Genomic DNA, 20,715 nt, shown 5'->3' on the forward strand with positions numbered 1-20,715 from the left:
TACAATATTGATAATATACAAGTGATCGCATGAAAAACACTAATATGTACTGTATAAACCACCTCCAAGCCCGCACAGAATACGTACCCAACAATGCAGACTGTCAAACCAAGGACCAAACTTTTTCGGAGACATCCGATAAAATTGGAACGATACAGAGAAGATTAGCATGGCCCTCTTCGAGTTGAGAAATATGTTCTGCGGGTTGGGAAAAATGAACCCGAGGATTTTTCGGGTCGGGTTAGGGTTCATGCAGAGGAAACCCGACCTGAGGCAAAAACCTGAATCGTGCTTTTCAGTGAAAAGTTCCCAGATACTGCATTTCAGTAAAAAAGATTTTTATTTGCCATTGCAGAAAAAGTTGATAAACATTGATTTGGCTGAAGCACGCTTACCCATATTTAATATTTTATACTTTAGCACTCCTCATGTTTGGCCCCTCTTTTTAGGGTTGGCTTACATGTGGCCCCTCTTTTGGGTTGGCCATTACATGTGGATTTTAAATATCAAGGAGTTTTGAACCCAGGACCTTTGCTCTGATACCATGTGAAACAACCAATTACTCCAAAAGCTGAAGCCGTTGGAGATGGCGTTATTTAATCTTTTATACTTTAACATATGCATTTGCAGATGGATTAGTGCATGAATTTGCTTTTATCATGGATTTATGGTTGAAAAATTGAAAAAGGTATATTTTCAATTAAGACACAGCAAACCTTTTCCTGCTAACACACGAGTCAATTGTGCAAAAAGAACCTAAGTAGCAGCTCATGTGTATCGGGGAAAATTAAGACACAGCAAACTTTTTCCTGTTAACAAACGAGTCAATTGTGCAAAAAGAAGCTAAGTAACAAGCTCATGTGTATCGGGGACCCCTGATTGTGCATGAGTAAGTTTTCTTGGATAGTGACGAGAGAGAGAGAGAGATTTTGATATTTATCTGTTCTTGGAACAGGCCTCCTTGAAACCGGATCACAGGGGCGAGATATGGATGAGGCACCACGGGAGGAGAGACCCAGGCTCAACAGGTTGAGCCAATGTTGATGTAGGCACGACATTCAGATTCTATCCCGTCAGATAGCAGACCAGAGGTAGTACTGGATTTGGTTCCTCTTGAGAGGAAAGCTGATGATACTGACAGTATCAGAGATCTGAATAGAGATGAGCGCGAGTTGCTCAGAGAGATGGTTGGTATGGTTAGGGCTCAGCAGAGTCAGCCCGCTCAGCTTTAAGCCAGTCAGACTACTTCCTTGGGACGGGGTATTGTGGAATACATGAGACTGGCACCTCAGGTATTCAGAGGTTCTGGCAGCATCCAGGAGGCAGAGACTTGGATGGAGAGTGTTGAGATGGCCTTTCAGGCCATGGATTGTACAGACGGGAGGGAGAAGGTTCGTTATGCAACCTTCATGCTACAAGAGAGTGCTCTTCACTGGTGGAGAGCAGTACTAGCAGCCCGAGGAGGAGACTCACCCCCAGTGTCTGGGCAGTGTTCTGCACAGCATTCCATGAGCGGTACTATCCGGGTAGTAGGATGTGCCAGTTCGAGCAGGACTTCTTGATGCTTCGGCAGGGTACCAAGACGGTGGACGAGTACGTGGCAGAGTTTGACAGGCTGTCACGATACATGCCCTTGATTCCCTCCAGTCCAGCGATGAGGACCCGGAGATTCGAGAGGGGTCTGGAGCCTCACATTAGACGAGGCTTAGCATCTTCATTCGGTACTAGCTTTGCGGAGTTGGTGGACAAAGCCAGATTCATTGAGACAGTCTGGCGAGAGACCAAAGAGGTCTATGGCGGAACCCCGAGGAAGAGAGGCAGAGACTTTTCTCAGGGGGCTACAGTTCAGCCAGGGAACAACAACTAGTGTTACTGATAGTCAGACGAGCTCGAGGAGACCCCCGAGACCTGTATGTGGAGTCTACGGGCTCATTTGACGAGCGATTGTTGGAGTGTAACTGGCACTTGTTTCCGGTGTGGTCAGCAGGGCCATAGGATGGCCCAATGTCCGATGGGACCATCATCATCAGTTTTGAGGCCAGCTGAGAGGCCTCCTCTTCCTCCAGCACGGTCAGTCCAGAGGGGGGGCATCATCTACAGTGAGGGGTCCGAGGGCCCAGTCAGATCAGAGTTCATTTGTTCCACCTGTACCTTTCAGACAGCAGAGTGGTGGCAGACCTCAGGCAGCCAGCTGTGTGTTTGCATTGACTCACAAGGATGAAGAAGCATCAGGCACAGTAAGGTATTATTTCTGTTTATTTCTGAGGCGGCATGCGCATTATTTGATCCGGGGCCCACCCATTCGTTTATTTCTACATCATTGGTGCATGAGCATGGTGTTCAGTCAGCCCCTCTGTAGTTTGACCTATCTGTTAGTACGCATGTGGGTGGAATTCTGTTTGTAGATCGAATCTGCCATCTGTGTCCTGTCCGTATAGGAGACAGAGATTTCTTCGCTGACTTGATTGTGTTGATGATACATGATTTTGACGTCATTTTGGGTATGGACTGGTTGTCTTCATACTTCACAACTGTAGACTGTCAGGCAAAGCAAGTTGTTTGCGGATTCTAGGTGAATCCAATGTTGTTTTTACTGGTACAGACATGAGAGTACCTATTAGACTGGTATCAGCCCTGCAGATGCAGAGATTGATGAGTGGGTGTACGGTATACCTAGCTGCGGTAGTGGACACCAGTGGTTGTGAGCCGTGGCAAGATTAGATACCAGCAGTACGAGACTTCCTCGATGTATTTCCGGAGGATCTTCCAGGTTTACCTCCAGATAGGGAAGTCGAGTTTGCTGTGGACCTTGTACCTGATACAGTTCCGATATCTAGAATTGCCCCAGCCGAGATGAAAGAACTGAAAGAGCAGTTACAAGAGAGGATGGACAAAGGCTTTATTAAGTCTAGTGTGTCCCCATGGGGCTCACCCGTGCTATTTGTGAAAAAGAAAGACGGTAGTTTGAGACTGTGTATCGACTACCGTAAGCTGAACAAAGTGACGGTCAAGAACAAGTATCCGTTGCCACGGATAGATGATTTATTTGACCAGCTACAAGGGGCTTCTGTATTTTCAAAGATTTATCTTCGCTCAGGTTATCACCAGCTGAAGATCAAGTCTGATGGTATAGCCAAGACAGCTTTCAGGACTTGCTATGGGCATTACGAGTTCTTAGTTATGCCGTTCGGTTTGACGAACGCCCCTGCAGCTTTTGTGGACCTGATGAATAGGGTATTTCAGCCCTACCTGGATCAGTTCGTTGTCGTTTTTATAGACGACATCTTGATATATTCGACAGATCGAGCAGAGCATGAACAACATCTGACAGTCATCCTTGAGACACTCAGACGGAACAGGTTGTATGCAAAGCTAAAGAAGTGTGAATTCTGGCTCGATTGAGTGACTTTTCTGGGTCATGTTATTTCTGGCGATGGACTAGTGGTCAATCCTCAGAAAATTGAAGCAGTGATGAGTTGGAAACGACCGAGTAGTGTAACTGAGATCCGGAGTTTTCTGGGTCTAGCTCGTTATTACCGACGCTTTGTGGAGGACTTCTCCAAACTTGCAGCACCACTTACCAGGTTGACCCGGAAGGGGGTCAAGTTTGTTTGGACTGATGATTGCGAGTTCAGCTTTCTAGAACTGAAGCATAAATTGACATCAGCCCCGGTGTTGGCATTGCCGGTGAGTGGCCAGAGCTTTACAGTGTATATAGATGCCTCGAGGAGAGGACTCGGTTGTGTTCTGATGCAGAATGGCAGGTGGTAATAACATATGCTTCTAGACGGCTGAAACCACATGAGGAGAATTATCCTACACATGACTTAGAACTCGCAGCTGTCATATTTTCGTTGAAGATCTGGAGGCAGTACTTATATGGGGTGTCGTGTGAGATCTTCACGGATCATAAGAGCTTGAAGTATATCTTCACGCAGAAAGAGTTGAACATGAGACAGAGAAGATGGCTTCAGCTGATAAAGGGACTACGATCTGACTATCAGCTATCATCCTGGAAAAGCTAATGTTGTTGCTGATGCATTTAGCAGGAAGTCATCAGCAGGATTAGCTTATCTTCTGACTTCCGAGAGGTGACTCCTAGATGATATGCAGAGGATGAGCTTGGAAGTATGTTGTAGTGGAGTCGGAACCCAAATAGCCCATTTGCAGGTCCGACCCACATTACTTGATCCAATAAGAGGAGCATAGTTATCAGATCCCGTACTGCAGAGACTACGGAGTGAGATAGAGTCTGGTGCTGAGACTGATTTTGCAGTGGACTTAGATGGTTCTCTGTACTTCAGATCCAGAGTATGTGTACCAGATGATCCAGAGTTGAGGAGAGAAATTCTGGAAGAGGCACATTGTACAGGGTACACAGTTCACCCAGGAGAACGAAAATGAACTGAAACCTGAAAACTACCTTCTGGTGGAAGACATTAAAAGGGAGATAGCTCAGTTTGTATCTCGATGCCTTACATGCAGCAGCAGGTGAAGGCAGAGCATCAAAGGCCAGCAGGACTATTATGTCCTCTCCCCATTCCCGAGTGGAAATGGGAACACATCACGATGGACTTTGTTTTAGGATTTCCACGGACTCCAAGGGGACATGACAGGATTTGGGTGATTATCGACAGACTCACGAAATCAGCTCACTTTTTGGCCATCAGTACGGGCATGTCACTAGAGAGACTAGCCACATTGTACATAGAGCAGATCATCAGACTGCACAAGGTACCAGTATCGATTGTATCCGATAGAGACCCACATTTCGTGAGCCAGTTCTGGGGTAGTTTGCATCGTGCAATGGGCACCACGTTATCTTTCAGTACAACTTTTCACCCCAGACAGACAGGCAGTCTGAGAGGACCATTCAGACCTTGGAGGATATGCTGCGGTCTTGTGTTTTGGACTTAAAAGGAGCTTGGGATGACCATTTAGCGCTGATAGAGTTTGCTTACAATAACAGCTACCAGGCCAGTATTCAGATGGCACCCTATGAGGCCCTATATGGCAGGAGATTCAGATCTCCCATTTGCTGGGATGAGGTTCGAGAGTGCCAACTCCTAGGTCCAGAGTTGATTCAGATCACCACCGACAAAATCAGAGTGATCAGAGAACGTCTTCGAGTAGCACAGAGCAGACAGAAGAGCTATGCAAATCACCGGAGACGATCAAAGGTAAAATGTCAAATTTCAGTTTTTTAGAACACAGTGCTGGAAATTTGAACTTTCGTGTTTTTGGGGTGCTTACGCCCAGAATTAGCCGGAGAAACCAACTAGAAAGTTGTAGATCTTTTTTCCATAGATAGAAGTACAATAAATTTTGTTAAATTTGGATAAGAATTGAGTCAGTTATACTCATTTCAATTTTCTGTTAAAAAGTGGGTTCAAATATGTGGTTTCTTGTTTTTCGGCCACCTCCGGCCGGAATTGGCCGGAGCTCCGAACATAAAAGTTGTAGGAGATGTTAACAATAATGTTTATGTTTTGTGAAACTCCCAATTCTAAGTTTATAGAGAGATATACTCATTTTTGTGTTTCTAATAAGAGTGGAAACCCACTTTCTGACAGCAGAGGAGAAAATGGAAATTTCTGGCCATCTCCGGTGAAAATTGGCCGAAGTGGTCAACTAAAAAGTTGTTCCTATATTTATAATAAACAACTTTTATGTTTATCACTTTTCAGATTTGAAGGTCTTGAGGGAGAAAAATTGAAATTGGATTTCAGGTTATCTAAAAATTTTTAACCAGGCTGGTCGATCGGCCCTAGCACGATTGACCGAGGGCTCTCTCGAAAGTGAACTAGAGAATGTTATTTGCAGCACCGGGTCGACCGGGTAATAAATGATGTATTTATTACCTGAAACCATGTACCATATAATGTTACACTACTAGTAATACTATATTGCTTACAGGCTTTGGCTTACATTTATCTGTTGCTTATCTTTCAGACACTGTGTAGGACATCAGCCAGGGCAGCTGATTTTTGGGGACCACGATCGAGACCCTACTCATGTATATGAAAATTATCTTTTATGTAAATCGACTTTAGTTAATTATGGATGTTATGTTTAGTACCATCCTTATTCTGGATTGATTGTACACTCAGAGGCCTTGCACGGTTGCCAGGTTGGCCTGGTAAGTGTGTGGCGCCTGTCACGTGGTCCATAGGTCGGGGCGTGACGGGAAAGATGGTACTTTACCCTTACTCGTGTGTCTTAAGGGTGGGTCAAAATATTGGTATTTGTACGGATACAAACACCTACAAAGTTGGGATGCTTTTCTAGCATCCAGTGCAAAGGTTGTCGTGTGCTAACGGGCCTTGGTTTGACGGTTATCCTGGAATATCCTACGTCTTCAGGGTGGGCCAAAAGACTGGTATTTGTACGGATACAAACACCTACAAAGTCGGGATGCTTTTCTAGCATCCAATGCAAAGACTGCCGTGTGCTAACGGGCCTTGGTTTGGCGGATATCCTGGAATATCCTTTGTCTTAAGGGTGGGCAAAAAAACTGGTATATATACAGATACAAACACCTACAAAGTTGGGATTAGTAAGCGAAAGTATCTGCTCATTTGAAAGCGGGCGGAAGGCGGACTCCGTGCTGGGGCGGGCCCCAAAGTTTGCTTTTGAAGGGAGGATCCGTAGTGACGAGATTTGATTGAGGATGAAAGGGTCTGTGATGACGGGATCTGATCGATTGATTGGGAAAAGAATTCATGGTGACGGGATTCAGTTCCGAGGAAGGATCCATTGGGGATTTCGGAGTTTGTTGATGGGGATGGAAGAATCTTTGGTTAGAGACCTGGTACTAAGAACCAGGGTCTAAGCAAGGATCCTATGGATGTGGAGAACAGGCCTCACGAATTTCCATGTAGAAACAAATTTCGATTGAGTTGGAGGAGCTCGATTGGGAGACATTTATTTGCCTAGCAACTTTACTGGGGATGATTGAGATGGTAACAGGAAAAGAGGTAAAATGCGAAAACGACAGGGAGATGAAAACAATGGAATGCGTGGCGTCGTTGATTATGGGTAAATCAGGGATCAAAATGACAGAAATACTCCTTAGAAAGCAGAACACAAAGGGAATTAAATCAGGGCAAGAAAGCAGGATAAAGAGGGATTAGTAGAAAACAAAGCACCTAAAGAAGATTGTCTGGTAAGAAGTAATAATTTAACTGCTTGTGTGCCCCCACATTTTTTTTCAAAAACAAGTTTCTTCCATTTAGGCAAAATCGGCAACAGTCTGATAAAAAATTTGTCTCTCGTTGTCTCACTGTTCCAGAAATCACCGATTTTGCCAAACCCTAGCGCCTATATCTTTCTCTTACATATAGGAGAAACTCTTGGGTGATCAAAAAACGGGATTTTTTCTTTTCTTTCCATGGAGGCTCTCTATCTCTTGCCATCCTTTTCTCCTCTTCCTTCCAAAATCAGTTACCCTTCTTGCCCCTTTCTGAGATCCTCAGGTTTGGCATCTACAAGCTCAATGGATTTGATAGGTTGTTTGCCTAAACAACAGTCGAGATTCAGCCCGGTGATGGCGGTGAAATGTGAATGCTCCAAGGTTTACTCTGAGTTTCTCTTTTTCGGGGTTGCTTTTCTTTCTTTTCGCTTTTGATCGAAGTTCACGAGTCTAGCTCTTCTTCTTTAATTTGCAAGTTGTTCCATAACCCAATACAGGCCTGAGTATTCCTGAGTTTAAGATGCTCCTATCCATCCAAGAGGATCGACCGATAGCCCACTTTTAGACAAACTATTCCGAGATTCCCCCGATATAAATCCGAAAATAACAAAAAAAAATAAAATATTCTGAGATTCATCCTTCCAAAGAAATTCCAAGACAAATATTTGTGACTATGTAACAGACAACATTTCACAAAAAAAACAAAATAAAATAAAGCAAATTAATCAGAAAGAAAAATAGAATTGCTAGTCGATATAAGAGATGAGCTACTGATTAGATGGCCCAAAACGATTGCCTGGTCTACTAATTGAATGACAACATGTCTTTTCCTAATTGCCTCCTATCATTCTCAAAATCAATCAAAATTTCCAATGACTTATACAATCCTAAAGTGTATATGTTGATGAAGGCTGTAGTTGGAATAAAAAATCAATAGAAGTGATATTATTCAAGTCGTAGTTATGGGATTGTATTATCCATGGCTACAAAGATGACGACGATTTTTATTTTTCTCTTTTCCCATGTATGAAGGAAGAGAAAGACACATTTCCATCCCTGCGGATTGTTATGGAATATCATTTAAACTATTAAGGGTTTCCAATTTGATGCAACTAACCTGCTTGGTGGGGTTTGCACTGTGACAGGTCATTACTTTTTGTATGAGAATTCATCCTCAAACTCCTTCTCAAACTGCTCCCGAGATTCTGTTTTTGCCGCCAATATGACATCATCAAGAAATCCTCTCTGGGGAAATTCTTGGGGAACAAAGCTCCGATAATTCTCAAACTGTTCTTCCGCTTCCTTCTTATTGTCTAATAAGCTGTAGATTATACCCTGTAACATTGCTATGGAATGTAATTAATATATATTAAGCTGCATATTATACCCTGTAGCATTGTTATGAAAGGTAATCAATATATATATATATATATATATATATATATATATATGAGGAAAGTGTTGGTGAGCTTAAGCTCACCATAAGTTTGGTGAGCTTAAGCGCCCAATCACATTGGGGCTTACTTTGTTAAGATGATCCAAAGCATTCATTTGAAAGGCCCTTACATAGATGGGGTGTGTACCAAAAATCAGCTCCATAGGATCATCCTAACCCATCCATTTGTAGAGGTCAAAATAGACAGACATTATTTGTCCACAACTCTGCCCATTTTAGGATGATCCTATGGAGCTGATTTTTGGTACACACCCTATCTATGATAGGGCCTTGCAAATGAATGGTTTGGATCACCACAGAAAATGTGGGACCCATGTGATTGGGGCGCTTAAGCTCACCATAAGTTTGGTGAGCTTAAGCTCACCAACACTTTCCTCATATGTATATATATATATATATATATATATATATATATATATACATATGAGAAAACGGTTTCTACACACAAGTGTAGATAAGTTATCTACACACTAGCTTAAAATACAGTGGAGGCCCACATTGTTTGGGTGATCCAAACCATTCATTTGACTGGCCCTCACATAGATAGGGTGTCCACAAAAAATCAGCTCCATAGGATCATCCTAACCCTTCGAACCGTGGAGGCAAAAAATGGACAGATTTGTGAAGGTTTATACACGTCCATTTTACCTCCACAAATCGTAGGGTTGGGATGATCCTATGGAGCTGATTTTTTGTGGACACCCTATCTATGTGAGGGCAAATCAAATGAATGGTTTGGATCACCCAAACAATATGCCCTCCACTGTATTTTAAGCTAGTGTGTAGATAACTTATCTACACTTGTGTGTAGAAACCGTTTTCTCATATATATATATATATATATATATATATATATATATATATATATATATATATATATATATATGTATGAGGGAAAAGGATTGTGCGCTCGAGTGCCCCAAACTCATGTGGGCCCACTTTGTTAGGATGATCCAAAGCATTCATTTGAAAGGCCCTTACATAGATGGGGTATGTACCAAAAATTAGCTCCATAGGATCATCCTAACCCATCCATTTGTGGAGGTCAAAATGGACAGACTCTGTTTGTCCACAAATCTGCCCATTTTTGCCCTCCACTTTTGGAGGGGTTAGGATGATTCAATGGACCTGATTTTTGGTACACACCCTATCTATGATGGGGCCATGCAAATGAATGGTTTGGATCAGCACAAAAAATGTGGGACCCATGTGATTTGGCACTCAAGCGCACCTAAGCTTAGGTGCGCTCGAGCGCACAATCCTTTTCCTCTCTCTCTCTCTCTCTCTCTCTCTCTCTCTCTCTCTCTCTCTCTCTATATATATATATATATATATATATATATATATATAGAGGAAACTGTTGGTGAGCTTAAGCTCACCAAACTTTTGGTGAGCTAGCTTGCCCAATCACATGGGTCCCACATTTTGGGGAGTGATCGAAACCATTCATTTTAAAGGCCTTATCATAGATAGGGGGTGTACCAAAAATCAGCTCCATAGGATCATCCTAACCCCTCCATTTGTGGAGGACAAAAATGGACAGACACAAATCTGCCCATTTTTGTCCTCACAAATGAAGGGGTTAGGATGATCCTATGGAGCTGATTTTTGGTACACCCCCTATCTATCATAAGGCCTTTAAAATGAATGGTTTGGATCATCCTAACAAAGTGGGCCCCCATGTGATTGGGCAAGCTAGCTCACCAAAAGTTTGGTGAGCTTAAGCTCACCAACAGTTTCCTCATATATATATATATATATATATATATATATATATATATATATGAGAGGATAGAGTTGCTTTGCTCGAGCGCAGCTGCGCTCGATCACAGAAACAGGGTGGGATCCAAAGCATTCATTTGATGGGCCCTTTCATGGGTAGGGTGTCCACCAAAAATCAGCTCCATTGGATCACCTTAGGGTGTCCATTTGTGGGGCAAAAAATGGACAGATTTGTGGACAAACAGTATCTGTCCATTTTTAGCCCCACAAATGGACACCCATTGGTGATCCAATGGAACTGATTTTTGGTAGGCCCCCCATCCATGATGGGGCCTTTCAAATGAATGGTTAGGATCACCCCCCCAATGGCTCCACCCCCCTGTTTCTGTGCTCGAGTGCAGCTAAGCCTAGCTGCGCTCGAGCGCAGCAACCCTTCTCTCTCTCTCTCTCTCTCTCTCTCTCTCTCTCTCTCTCTCTCTCTCTCTCTCTCTCTATATATATATATATATATATATATATATATATATATATATATATATATATGCAGCGACTGAATGGGGTTTTCTTTTATGATCACCGAGAAAATATAATCATTAACAGAGAATAAAAACAAACAAAGATGTACGGATCCAGAAACTAACAGAAGAGAAATAGAATAATCAATCTGGACCCAACCTGCTCCCCAGAAGTGAAACAAACAAATCTGCATTCATTTTTATCTTAACAAAAACGAAGTCGCGGGAGATTAGGAAGAGCATGGAAAGCTTAGTTCAGCTGATGAATATGTACAAGAAATACTTTTTTTGGAGCTTACATCCTCAGAATATTGATTTACAGATTTTGCTACAATTTCTTCAAATCTCATGTTTATTTTTATTTTTTGGTAAATTGAAAGTTACCATAATGGGATGCTTCATCAGATGAGCAGCTCAAACACAGGACATGGATGCTTAAATGACACACACAAGTAGTTCGGCTTATTAAGTTTTCAACTATTGATTCAACAATTGAAAGTTATCATAGGGCATATGATTTATTAATTAAGTTTAAAAAATTTGGAATATTTAATGTGTTTATCCAACAGTTCCACAACCCTGTTTAAGCTTGAGAGCTGTTGGTTTTTGAAAAAGTAATAACGGTTGACTAGAGACAGAAAGGCATTATGAATTAGAAAAGAAAAGTTCGATACAGTTTTCGTTGCTTGTCTTGTCCATTTTCTCTTGCGAGAGAAGAATTTATCAAGCATAAGCTGTCAAGATCAACAGCTAGGAACAATGAGGTAACCAATGAAAACTTACAAGTATAGGACTTAAGTTGCAAGGATTCTTGCAAATTGAAAGCTGAGACTTCTCCCTAGTGGCGTTGCCCTTGAGCAAGTAGTGTTGGGGTTAGGGTAAAAACTTCATCCTCACTGCCCAGTAAAATAAAATAGAATTCTTCCAAACATGGCAAAGTGCATACATCAACACATGTGAATTCAGAAACACCATGCTCATGGATTTGACTGAGACATTTTCGGATTTATTTAGGTTGATTTAGCTTATTCAAGATTGTACTTGGCAAAAGAAATCGTTTAGGTTGCAGTCTCTCCCGGTGAATTACCTCAAACTTAACTTCGATGGCAGATAGTTTGATAATAGAGGACTGGCGGGTATTGGTGGAGTTTTAAAGGACCACATAGGCTTGATGAAATTGGTTTTCTCTGCTCCTATTGGGGTTCAAAATTCAAGTGAGACTGAGGTTCTAGCTTTACCCCCAGCTTGAAGCTTTCCAAATCATTAGTTGGTGGCCCTCTCTTGGCGGAAGGAAATTCATGGAATATAATTGGATGAATTAATAAAGGTACTATCCCCGACTATCTCCCGATAGAGGAAATCCTAGACATTGTGACGAGCATACCATTCCAGCAACGTTTTACGGGAAGCCAAATAGGTAGTGGATGATCTAGCCAAGGTGTTGGACATGAAGTTTTGGTTGTTGGAAAGAAAATCCTCGGTAGTTTTAGGTGTTTGTGCAGGTTCTGGTTTTCCATAATTGTATATGCGATAAAGTTTGCATTACTATCGCAGTTATTACTCTCTTTTACTGTTCAAAAGAAGTTTACCTTTTCCATAGATTTGATCTCTATCATTCTCAATAACATGGAAAATACAATGTTACATTCATAGAACCAATTATAAACATATTACTCAATAAAATATTAATTTTTTAAAAATGATTAGAATATCCTTCCAAATCTGTTAGGCTACCAATGATAATGCCTAGACTGAAACAGAAGTTCTCATTAAGATTTTAAGACTAACATATATATAGTAAGGAAGCATAAGAGATGAGAAAATGCTTTTACTAAAACAGAACCATCAAAACCACAGAATAACAAGAAAAAGAGAACTGCATGTAAATACCAACTTAAACATGTCCTGAGCGCTCTCTAACCAGTAACCACTCTTTACCTGACAAAGATAGGGTCGAAAATCTCTAGGGTCCTCATTAACTAAATCTTGGAATTTCTTCAAGCCCTCCTCCAAGTTGCCCTGCATGACAGAGAGGTAACTTTATTGTTCTCCACTGACCAAATTACAACTTACAAACAAGGAATATATAGTTTAGGTTTTTCCTAAGCAAACGTTAAAATGTATTGTAGAAAATGTCTAGGTGTATTTAAAATGTTAGAACAGCACACACTATCTTTCTACAAGCAGCTGCAACCAAGAGGGTCAATGTTACCACCTTTACGACATGCATTTGTGCAATCAAGATTTTAATGTTGCGCTCTTCAGTGACTCTTTTCTCAGAGCGAGCAAGTACCAAAGCTTTATTCAGCATCTCAAACACAGCTGGACCTTCACGATTCTTGTGCATTACCAGTGCCAGCCCCTGTAAGGGAGAGTTGTAAGTCACGCACTCAAGATTTGCCAAGAAGTTACTTGACAAGAAAACACAGTTTAAAGATAAGGGCCGTGAAGAGCAAGCATGGTTTTCTTTACAAGATTTCGCCGAAATTTCACCGAAATTCCGAAATTTCGCCGAAATGTTGCCAACCGAAATTTCATTTGTGGACTCTTTTACAAAATTTGCACCGAAATTTTAAAAATGTAGACCGAAATGTTATAATTTCCACCGAAATCGCCGAAATTGAAACCGAAATTTTAGAAATTTCGATCGAAAATAAAAAAAAATAAACGAAATCATAATCATATTTTTACATGGTTTCGGCCCGAAACCGAAACATTTCGGTTTCGGTGGTGGCCGAAACCAACACAGAAACCAAAATTTAAAACCATGAGAGCAAGTAATTACTTTAAGTAGCTCCATACAGAACATACACGAATGCTAAGAAATCCAGAAAAGACACCATTCAAAAAAAAATGAAATCCAGGAAAGATAGGTTATGAATTACATAAAATCTGGAAAGTGATAATGATATAGTTGGTACGTCCACTAACGGACCCAAAGGTTAGAATGCTTGGAAGAAGCATCACTCTAAAAGTAACTACAGATCAGAATGAATGTGACTACTAAACCCTCAAGAAAATTCAAGCAGGAAGCAAACAATTCTTTGGATAGTTGAAAAAACATTAAGGTAGGCCTTCTTTGGAGTTTCCAGCATCGGGTGATATTATGTATTCGAGAGGCAAATAAAATTGTGGTTCTAATAACCTTTAGTGCTATACAGGGGCAGTATCCTATGTGTTTCATGTGTGGCATGTCTCTGGCACTGCCATTGTATGTTATATCCTTCTTTCATTTATTGATGTTTAACCGCACCTTGCTTGAAGATGAAAACAGGAATCTATCTTGGTAACCCTATCTGATTGTATACCAAGTGTTGCATGTGGCATGTGTGTTGGTGCAAAAATACTACACTACTTTTAGGGTGCGTTTGGATTGATGGAATCGGAAATAAAGAATCGGTGTTTGATTCTATCCCCACGATTCTTGTGTTTGGGTGATCTTACTCAATGCAAAGGGAATGCCCAACCGGAATTTTAGGTGGAATCTTGGGTGGATTTTGATACCGCCCTAGGTAAGTGGTATTCTGATTCCCAAAACAAAATTACTCGATTTGGTGGACAAAATTAGGGAGAAAAAGTCTCCATGATTTAAGGGAGAAAATCTCTCTCTCTCTCTCTCTCTCTCTCTCTCTCTCTCTCTCTCTCTCTCTCTCTCTCTCTCTCTCTCTCTCTCAATGGCAAATGCTTAGTCTCAAACGCGAGACCCTAAACCTGCTATTTTGGAAAATCCTTCGTTAATAACGATTCTTTATTATAATGGGTAGCCAAACACAAGAATTGGAATCCACATTCCCTTTACCATGGGAAATGGAATAGGAACTGAATTTGATTTCTATACCCATTCTTGATTCCTTGTATCCAAACGCACCCTTATAAGAGGGAAAATATCCTTCGATCGAAGGTTTTCGAATGCCTTTCCAATTAGTAAAACTTTACCTAGAATTCCAGTAATGTGTGAACCGCGATCAAACGATTGTTGGTTCAAATGCATTGTGATTGAAGACTTAATAATTCATTTAGTGTAAGGGAAAAGAAATTCACCATGGAACCTTCTTCGTGGCAATGTCCATTTATGTCTCCACCGTATACAATCGAATTGCAGAATGAGAATGTAGAGGGAAGAAGAGATCTACGTTACAGACTACTCTTAGATAAAAAGAAAAAGATCCAAGTTGTTTGTTGAATTGGCGAGAGAGAGCAACATTCTTTTCTCCTCATCTTTATACCCTTTGGTTCTAACGGTTACTGACCAACCTCTACTTTTTTTTTCTTTTTTTCCTTTTTTTTTAATGGCTAAGAGAAAAATATTGTTAAAAATAAGAGGCCCACGACCGAGATGGTCGATAAATGCTAGGAGCAAAATATTATTAAAAATAAAAAGGAGGCCCGCAACGAGATGGTCGAGGCTACAACAAAAGAAACAACAATAAAATACAAGAGACTAGCAACATGGCGGTAAAAAATCAAAAACTTCCAAGTCAGCCCTCCTGACCCCTGCACGGGCCAACCTATCTGCCTCTCCATTGGCTGACCTTTTAACATGCTGAAACCTTACACCAAAACCGCCTTTTTTTTTCTTTTTGAATGGTACCAAAACCGGTTATTCTCTCCTGGAACCCATTTTGAAAGTGTAATTTTGAAATTGGAGAGATTGGAAATTAGAAACTTTGGAGGGAGATTCTCCATTTGGAGAAAATTTCAAGTGAATCTCATTCAAAAGAGAAAAAGAGCTTGTTCTTCAAGTTTCTTCTCTTGTTCTTAGTCTTATAATCCTTGTTTGCAAGGAGATTTCATTTTCCACTGATTCGGCATCACCATTGCTAGATCCAAGCTTCACCATTGAAGAAAGCATATGTTAGAAATGAGATTAGGGTTAGAGGAGAGGAAGAAGAAGAGGAGTAGAGAGATGGAGAGTCACCACTAGGGAGCTCCTCATGTAAATGATGTATCTATGGGCCCAAACTAGGGCAACAATGTACAATGACTACAATACCCTTTACACTATAAGTAATGACTAAACTACCCTTAATACATGTTATTCAACACTCCCTCAAGCTAGAGTGTATATACTATAAAGCTCCAGCTTGGTACAAAGAACTACAACAACAACTAAAAAGTACAATAAAAAGACCATGCATAAAAATAGTACAATAAGCCCATACACACATCCAGCTTGGTATAACACTCCTCAAGTTGGTGTGGTGAATACATAATGAAAGCATAATACTAAAAAAGACAGTAAAGGCCACAATAAACAGCAACGAGCTCAATGGCCAACAAAAAGAGCAGCTCCCCTGAAATAGCACAATAGCGAGAGCAATCAAACAGGGCCTCCTCCTGAATGAGAGCACGGCGAACAGATCCACAGATCACGAGCAATGGAGGTGCCATGGCAGGAACAACTACGATCCAGCAAGCAAAAGGGTCACACCAAAGGTGCGTACAGCGAACATTGGCGAAGCAACACAACACCAAGTGAAGAGGATAACAACCGATGGGGAAACCATCGAAGACAAGGTCGACGGCAAAATCGTCGCCTAGAGAGAAGGGAGAGAAAAAAGGATAACTAACAAACGATGGGGAAACTATCGTCTAGAGACTACGTCGACAGCATGAACATCGTCGCCTGAAGACAAGAAGAAAATGAGGGAGAAGATAAACCAACTAATGATGGGGACACCATTGTTTAGAGACTACGTCGACGGAATGAACATCGTCGCTTGAAAAGAACCGACCAATGATGGGGAAACCATCGCCCAAAAAAGAGAGGTTGACAGGAAAAGACTGTCCCCTGTAAAAGAGTCGGCCAACGACGGATATGGAAGCCATCGCCTGGAAAATGAGGAAGAATATAACCAACGATGGGGGAACCATCTTCTGGAGACAAGGTCGACGGAATTAACATCGTCGCCTGAAAAGGAGCCGACCAATAATGGGAACACCATAGCCCGAAAAAGAGAGGTTGAGGGGAAATGATCGTCGCCTGTAAGAGAGCCAACCAAAGATGAATATGGAAGCCATCTCCCAAAAAAGAGGGGATTAGGTATAAAGCTGAGAAGACAAAGACTGACTAGGGAGCACAACAACACTCCCCCTCGGGTGAAACTACATTAGCCCGGAGATGACAATACAAGGAGGTCAATGTCAAGACAACACAAAGAGATAAGGCATAAAGCCGAACAACACGAAGAGACATGAAAAACAATACATGAAAACAAGACAACACTCCCCCTAAAGAGAAGACAAGGACAACACTCCCTCAAGAAAACAATATGGAAACAACACTAACACTCCCCAAAAAGACGACTAAGAGAACAACAACAAGAAAATGAACAACATAACAACACTCCCTCAAGAAGACAACATAAAGAGGACACACCACGAAAAGGACAACCCCAAGACAATACGAAGGAAAAGACAATTACAACACTCCCCCTCAAGTTAAAGGTCGAATACCTTCAACTTGCAACAAAAAGAAGACAATCAAGGCATCACACCTCTCTCGGGCACTTGGTGTGTGCCTTGAATAACAACCCAAAGGAAGAGTAAATAAATAGACCTAGAGGGAGTTTGGGTGTAATGAGAGCCATTTGGTATCGCCAGATGAGATGATGGTGAGAAAGTATGTTAAAAAAAGGATTTGGGATTTTGAATTGAGATTGGGACTTTCAAGGGGAGAGCCAAAAGTGATTTGGAAGAAGATTTTCTTCCTAAATGAAAACAAAAGAGAAAGCAAGGAAAGATTTGGGGTTTTGGGAAGTGTGCTCGCAAGATGCAAAGAGGAGTAATAATCGAGACAATGGTAATCGCAAGGAACAAGGTGGGGTTTGCTATAGTAAAAACAAAAAGGGGTTTGCCCTGTGCAATAACGAGAGAGATAAAAGGGTTTGCCACAACCCCAAAATGTGCAAATGAAAAAACCAGAGAGAAGGATTAAGTGCGAGAGAGAGATTTTCATAATGCGCAGAGAGAGAGAGAGAGAGAGAGAGATTTGAGGAGAGAGAAAAGGAAACCCAAAAAATGCAAAGAGATAGAGATTCGCACGACAGAAACAAAGAAGGAGAGATTTCTCTTGCGCTTTTGCGCTATTTTTGAAAATGAGAAAAAAAGGAAAGCCCAAAAATGGGTTGCGCACAAATAAAGACAGAAAATATAGGGGGAAAGATTTGAAAGAGATAGTTTAGGAGATCTAGAAGACAAAAAAGAAGAAGAAACTAGTGCGTGGAGAGAGATAGAGAATGGCGTGCTAATGGCGACCTTCTCATGTATTTGATTGGGATTTTGACTCGTGATTTTATGCCATGAATCATGCTAAACACCTGAATCGAAGAATTAATCCAAACAGACAGCCTTGACGACACTTGTGCCATTAACTCCCTCCCCCCCCAAAAAAAAACGGCTATTTAGTTATTATCTGAACAGTCATTCTGTGACATGCCTCTCTGAAACAACATGTGTCCCTCCAAAAAAGGCAATTTGATCCTTTCAAAAACTAGTAATAATAAGTTTTAGCAGATCAGCGTGGTGCTCCAATCCCCATACTTGTCACTCTTTTGATACGACATTCTCTCAACTTATATAACATCATAATCGCTTTGAAGTTCACATTCCCAATCCCTTTATCTTCTGTCTTCAACTTCTATTACAATCCGAAGCATATGAGTCGTGCCATTGCTTCGTCCTCTTATCATTCCTATTCTCTATTCATCTAAATCTCAAATGGCGACGAGTCTCAAAACTAAATCTCTAAAGACTTTTGATGATGCCTCTACATCTGATCCCACTGACAGCTTATGTCGATTCAAGGATTTCAGAGAGAATACTTTCCCAAACATTCTATTTTCCCCTGTTCCTAACTCTTCATCGTTCGTCCTTGGTCCTTGGTGTCACACAATTTTAAAGAACAACCATCGACCAAGCTTGTTAAAAAATCTAAACTCCTAATAGAAGATGCCAATGTTGACATCTCATATTGGGCCAATGATAAACCTATGAGATCCTGGCCAGTCGTGGATCTGGCATGAAAGAAATGGGTAAAAAGGGTAAGTGCAAAACGAGCTGATTTTTGGAATGAGCATGGAATTTACGATGCCATTTACTTGTCAACAGTCTGCATTCCTCTGAAAAAACTGTGGCTTTTCGCCGCCCTGCTCTTTTGGTCCCTCACCATGAACTCTTTCATTTTAAGGTTGGGCCAATGGGTCCTACCTTGTTGGATGGGTAGGACTCACAGGTCTCTCTCCTTATGGGGAAGAATTTTTTGCTGCTTTCGTGACCTCTGGCGACACTATGTATTGTAATCAACATGAAAATTCTTCTCAGAGATCGAAAGAGTGTGATTTTGGGCTTTGATTTGAACTATAGAAGTCGGGGCAAAATATTAAATTCGAGTGATCAGGGTCGCTCATCTGCTACGAGTGGGATTAGTCGATTGTATGATCTTTTTTGTGTGATCTTTTTTCTTTATAAACAATGCCTCTTGATCCTGCATGGTGGCATGGGACAATGGTGAGTCCACCATCGAGAAAGTAAGTGCATTGTATTTATTGTAACAAAATTACTATTGGTAGGATTAATCGATTTATATATCATCTCGCTAAGTTACATGAAAACCCAGTCGGGTGTCCACGTGCACCTAAATAAGTGATGAGGCAAATGAGAGCTGCCCTCGAGCAATTTAAAGAGAAGAAACAAGAAATAAAAAACATAAACATACAAACTATTGGACAATGAAACACAGAGATATGTATGCGGTGAGGAAAGCTATTCAACATACATTCTACATGGAAATGGTTGTGCAATGCAGTGCATGAGATGAAGAAAGATCTGGCGTGCAGGTCTTTCTTTTGAAACCACCATTCTCAGTACTGTGCCGCACAAGGGGCCCAAAAAAGATTTCAACTTTTCCAACAATAGTTTTTTGGCTGCTTTATAGTTCGCTGCATTGTAATTTACAAATTGAACAACATATTCTTTCTCCAACTTCTTCAACCAGTTTGTGGAATAGTTTGAATAAGTATTTAGCATTCTTCTGCTCTTTTGAAGCATCAATGCATTAAGGAACACTATCCCTCGAGGACTAGATGCCAAAAAGTTAATTAGTGTCCTTCCATTGATATCTTTCTATCTATCAGTCAGAGTGGTACATCTTGATTTGTCCCATATTCTTTTAAACTCTTTAAAATGTTGTCTGACATCTTCAATATCTTCATCTAATATGGGACCTCCAAGTTCGTATGGAGTTTGTGGATTAACTCCAAGTCCTACTTGTTGCATGGTTTCTATGGTTATCCTATAATATGGATTTGAAGCCGCACGAAATGGTAGTCCAGCATAATACCAAAATCTTCCCATCACCCTGCCTAACTTCTTCAAGTCTTTTCCCCATGTTGCTTTTAAAGTAGGTTGTTGTGATGGAGATACAAACCTAAGTGGGTCTAAGGTTCCACTCCTTGTAAGAGCATCATTATAAGAGGTTGAACAAAAACCTCTACCCAAACTTGTGGGCCATATCGTTGATGGGCCAACATCAGAATATCGTGCTGCTACAAATGGACCAGCCTGCCCATGAATTCAGCAGCAGTTCGAAAGGTTGACCTATTCGGGAATCTCCGGATCTATGCTTATCTTCAACTACCCGGATTTGATTACGAGCTTTCGGAATTTCTGTGGGAGGGACATTCTGTTGCGGGTCGGAAAAGCTGGGTAAGTCTAGGGCCACTCGGAGGAGGAACCTTATAGAGATCGCAACTTTACGTAAGGCAGAGTTTGGTTTTTTGGGAGGGAACTCGCCAAAATGAACTATACGCAGGAAACCTATTCCGAAGTCA

General features: G+C 41.2%; 1 protein-coding gene and 1 pseudogene across 2 annotated transcripts in view; one reads left to right on the plus strand and one right to left on the minus strand.

Annotated features, from left to right (window-relative positions):
* LOC143883738 (Tetratricopeptide repeat (TPR)-like superfamily protein) overlaps positions 1-20,715 on the minus strand; it is a 29,875-nt gene that overhangs the window by 1,696 nt on the left and 7,464 nt on the right. The window contains exons 2-4 of one of the 2 annotated variants that reach the window (XM_077387057.1): positions 13,101-13,247; positions 12,824-12,904; positions 8,310-8,527 (exon numbers count right to left, since the gene is read on the minus strand). In XM_077387057.1, the coding sequence (XP_077243172.1) occupies positions 8,342-8,527; positions 12,824-12,904; positions 13,101-13,247 (414 nt within the window). In that variant the 3' untranslated portion in view covers positions 8,310-8,341. The remainder of the gene's footprint in view (positions 1-8,309; positions 8,528-12,823; positions 12,905-13,100; positions 13,248-20,715) is intronic. The other variant, XM_077387058.1, reaches the window with a different exon arrangement.
* LOC143885661 (U6 spliceosomal RNA) lies at positions 119-176 on the plus strand (annotated as a pseudogene).

Source organism: Tasmannia lanceolata, unplaced genomic scaffold (assembly GCF_043159265.1).
Source record: "Tasmannia lanceolata isolate RefF3 unplaced genomic scaffold, GAP_Taslan_0.1 ptg000008l, whole genome shotgun sequence".
In the NCBI taxonomy this organism is placed as follows: domain Eukaryota; kingdom Viridiplantae; phylum Streptophyta; class Magnoliopsida; order Canellales; family Winteraceae; genus Tasmannia; species Tasmannia lanceolata.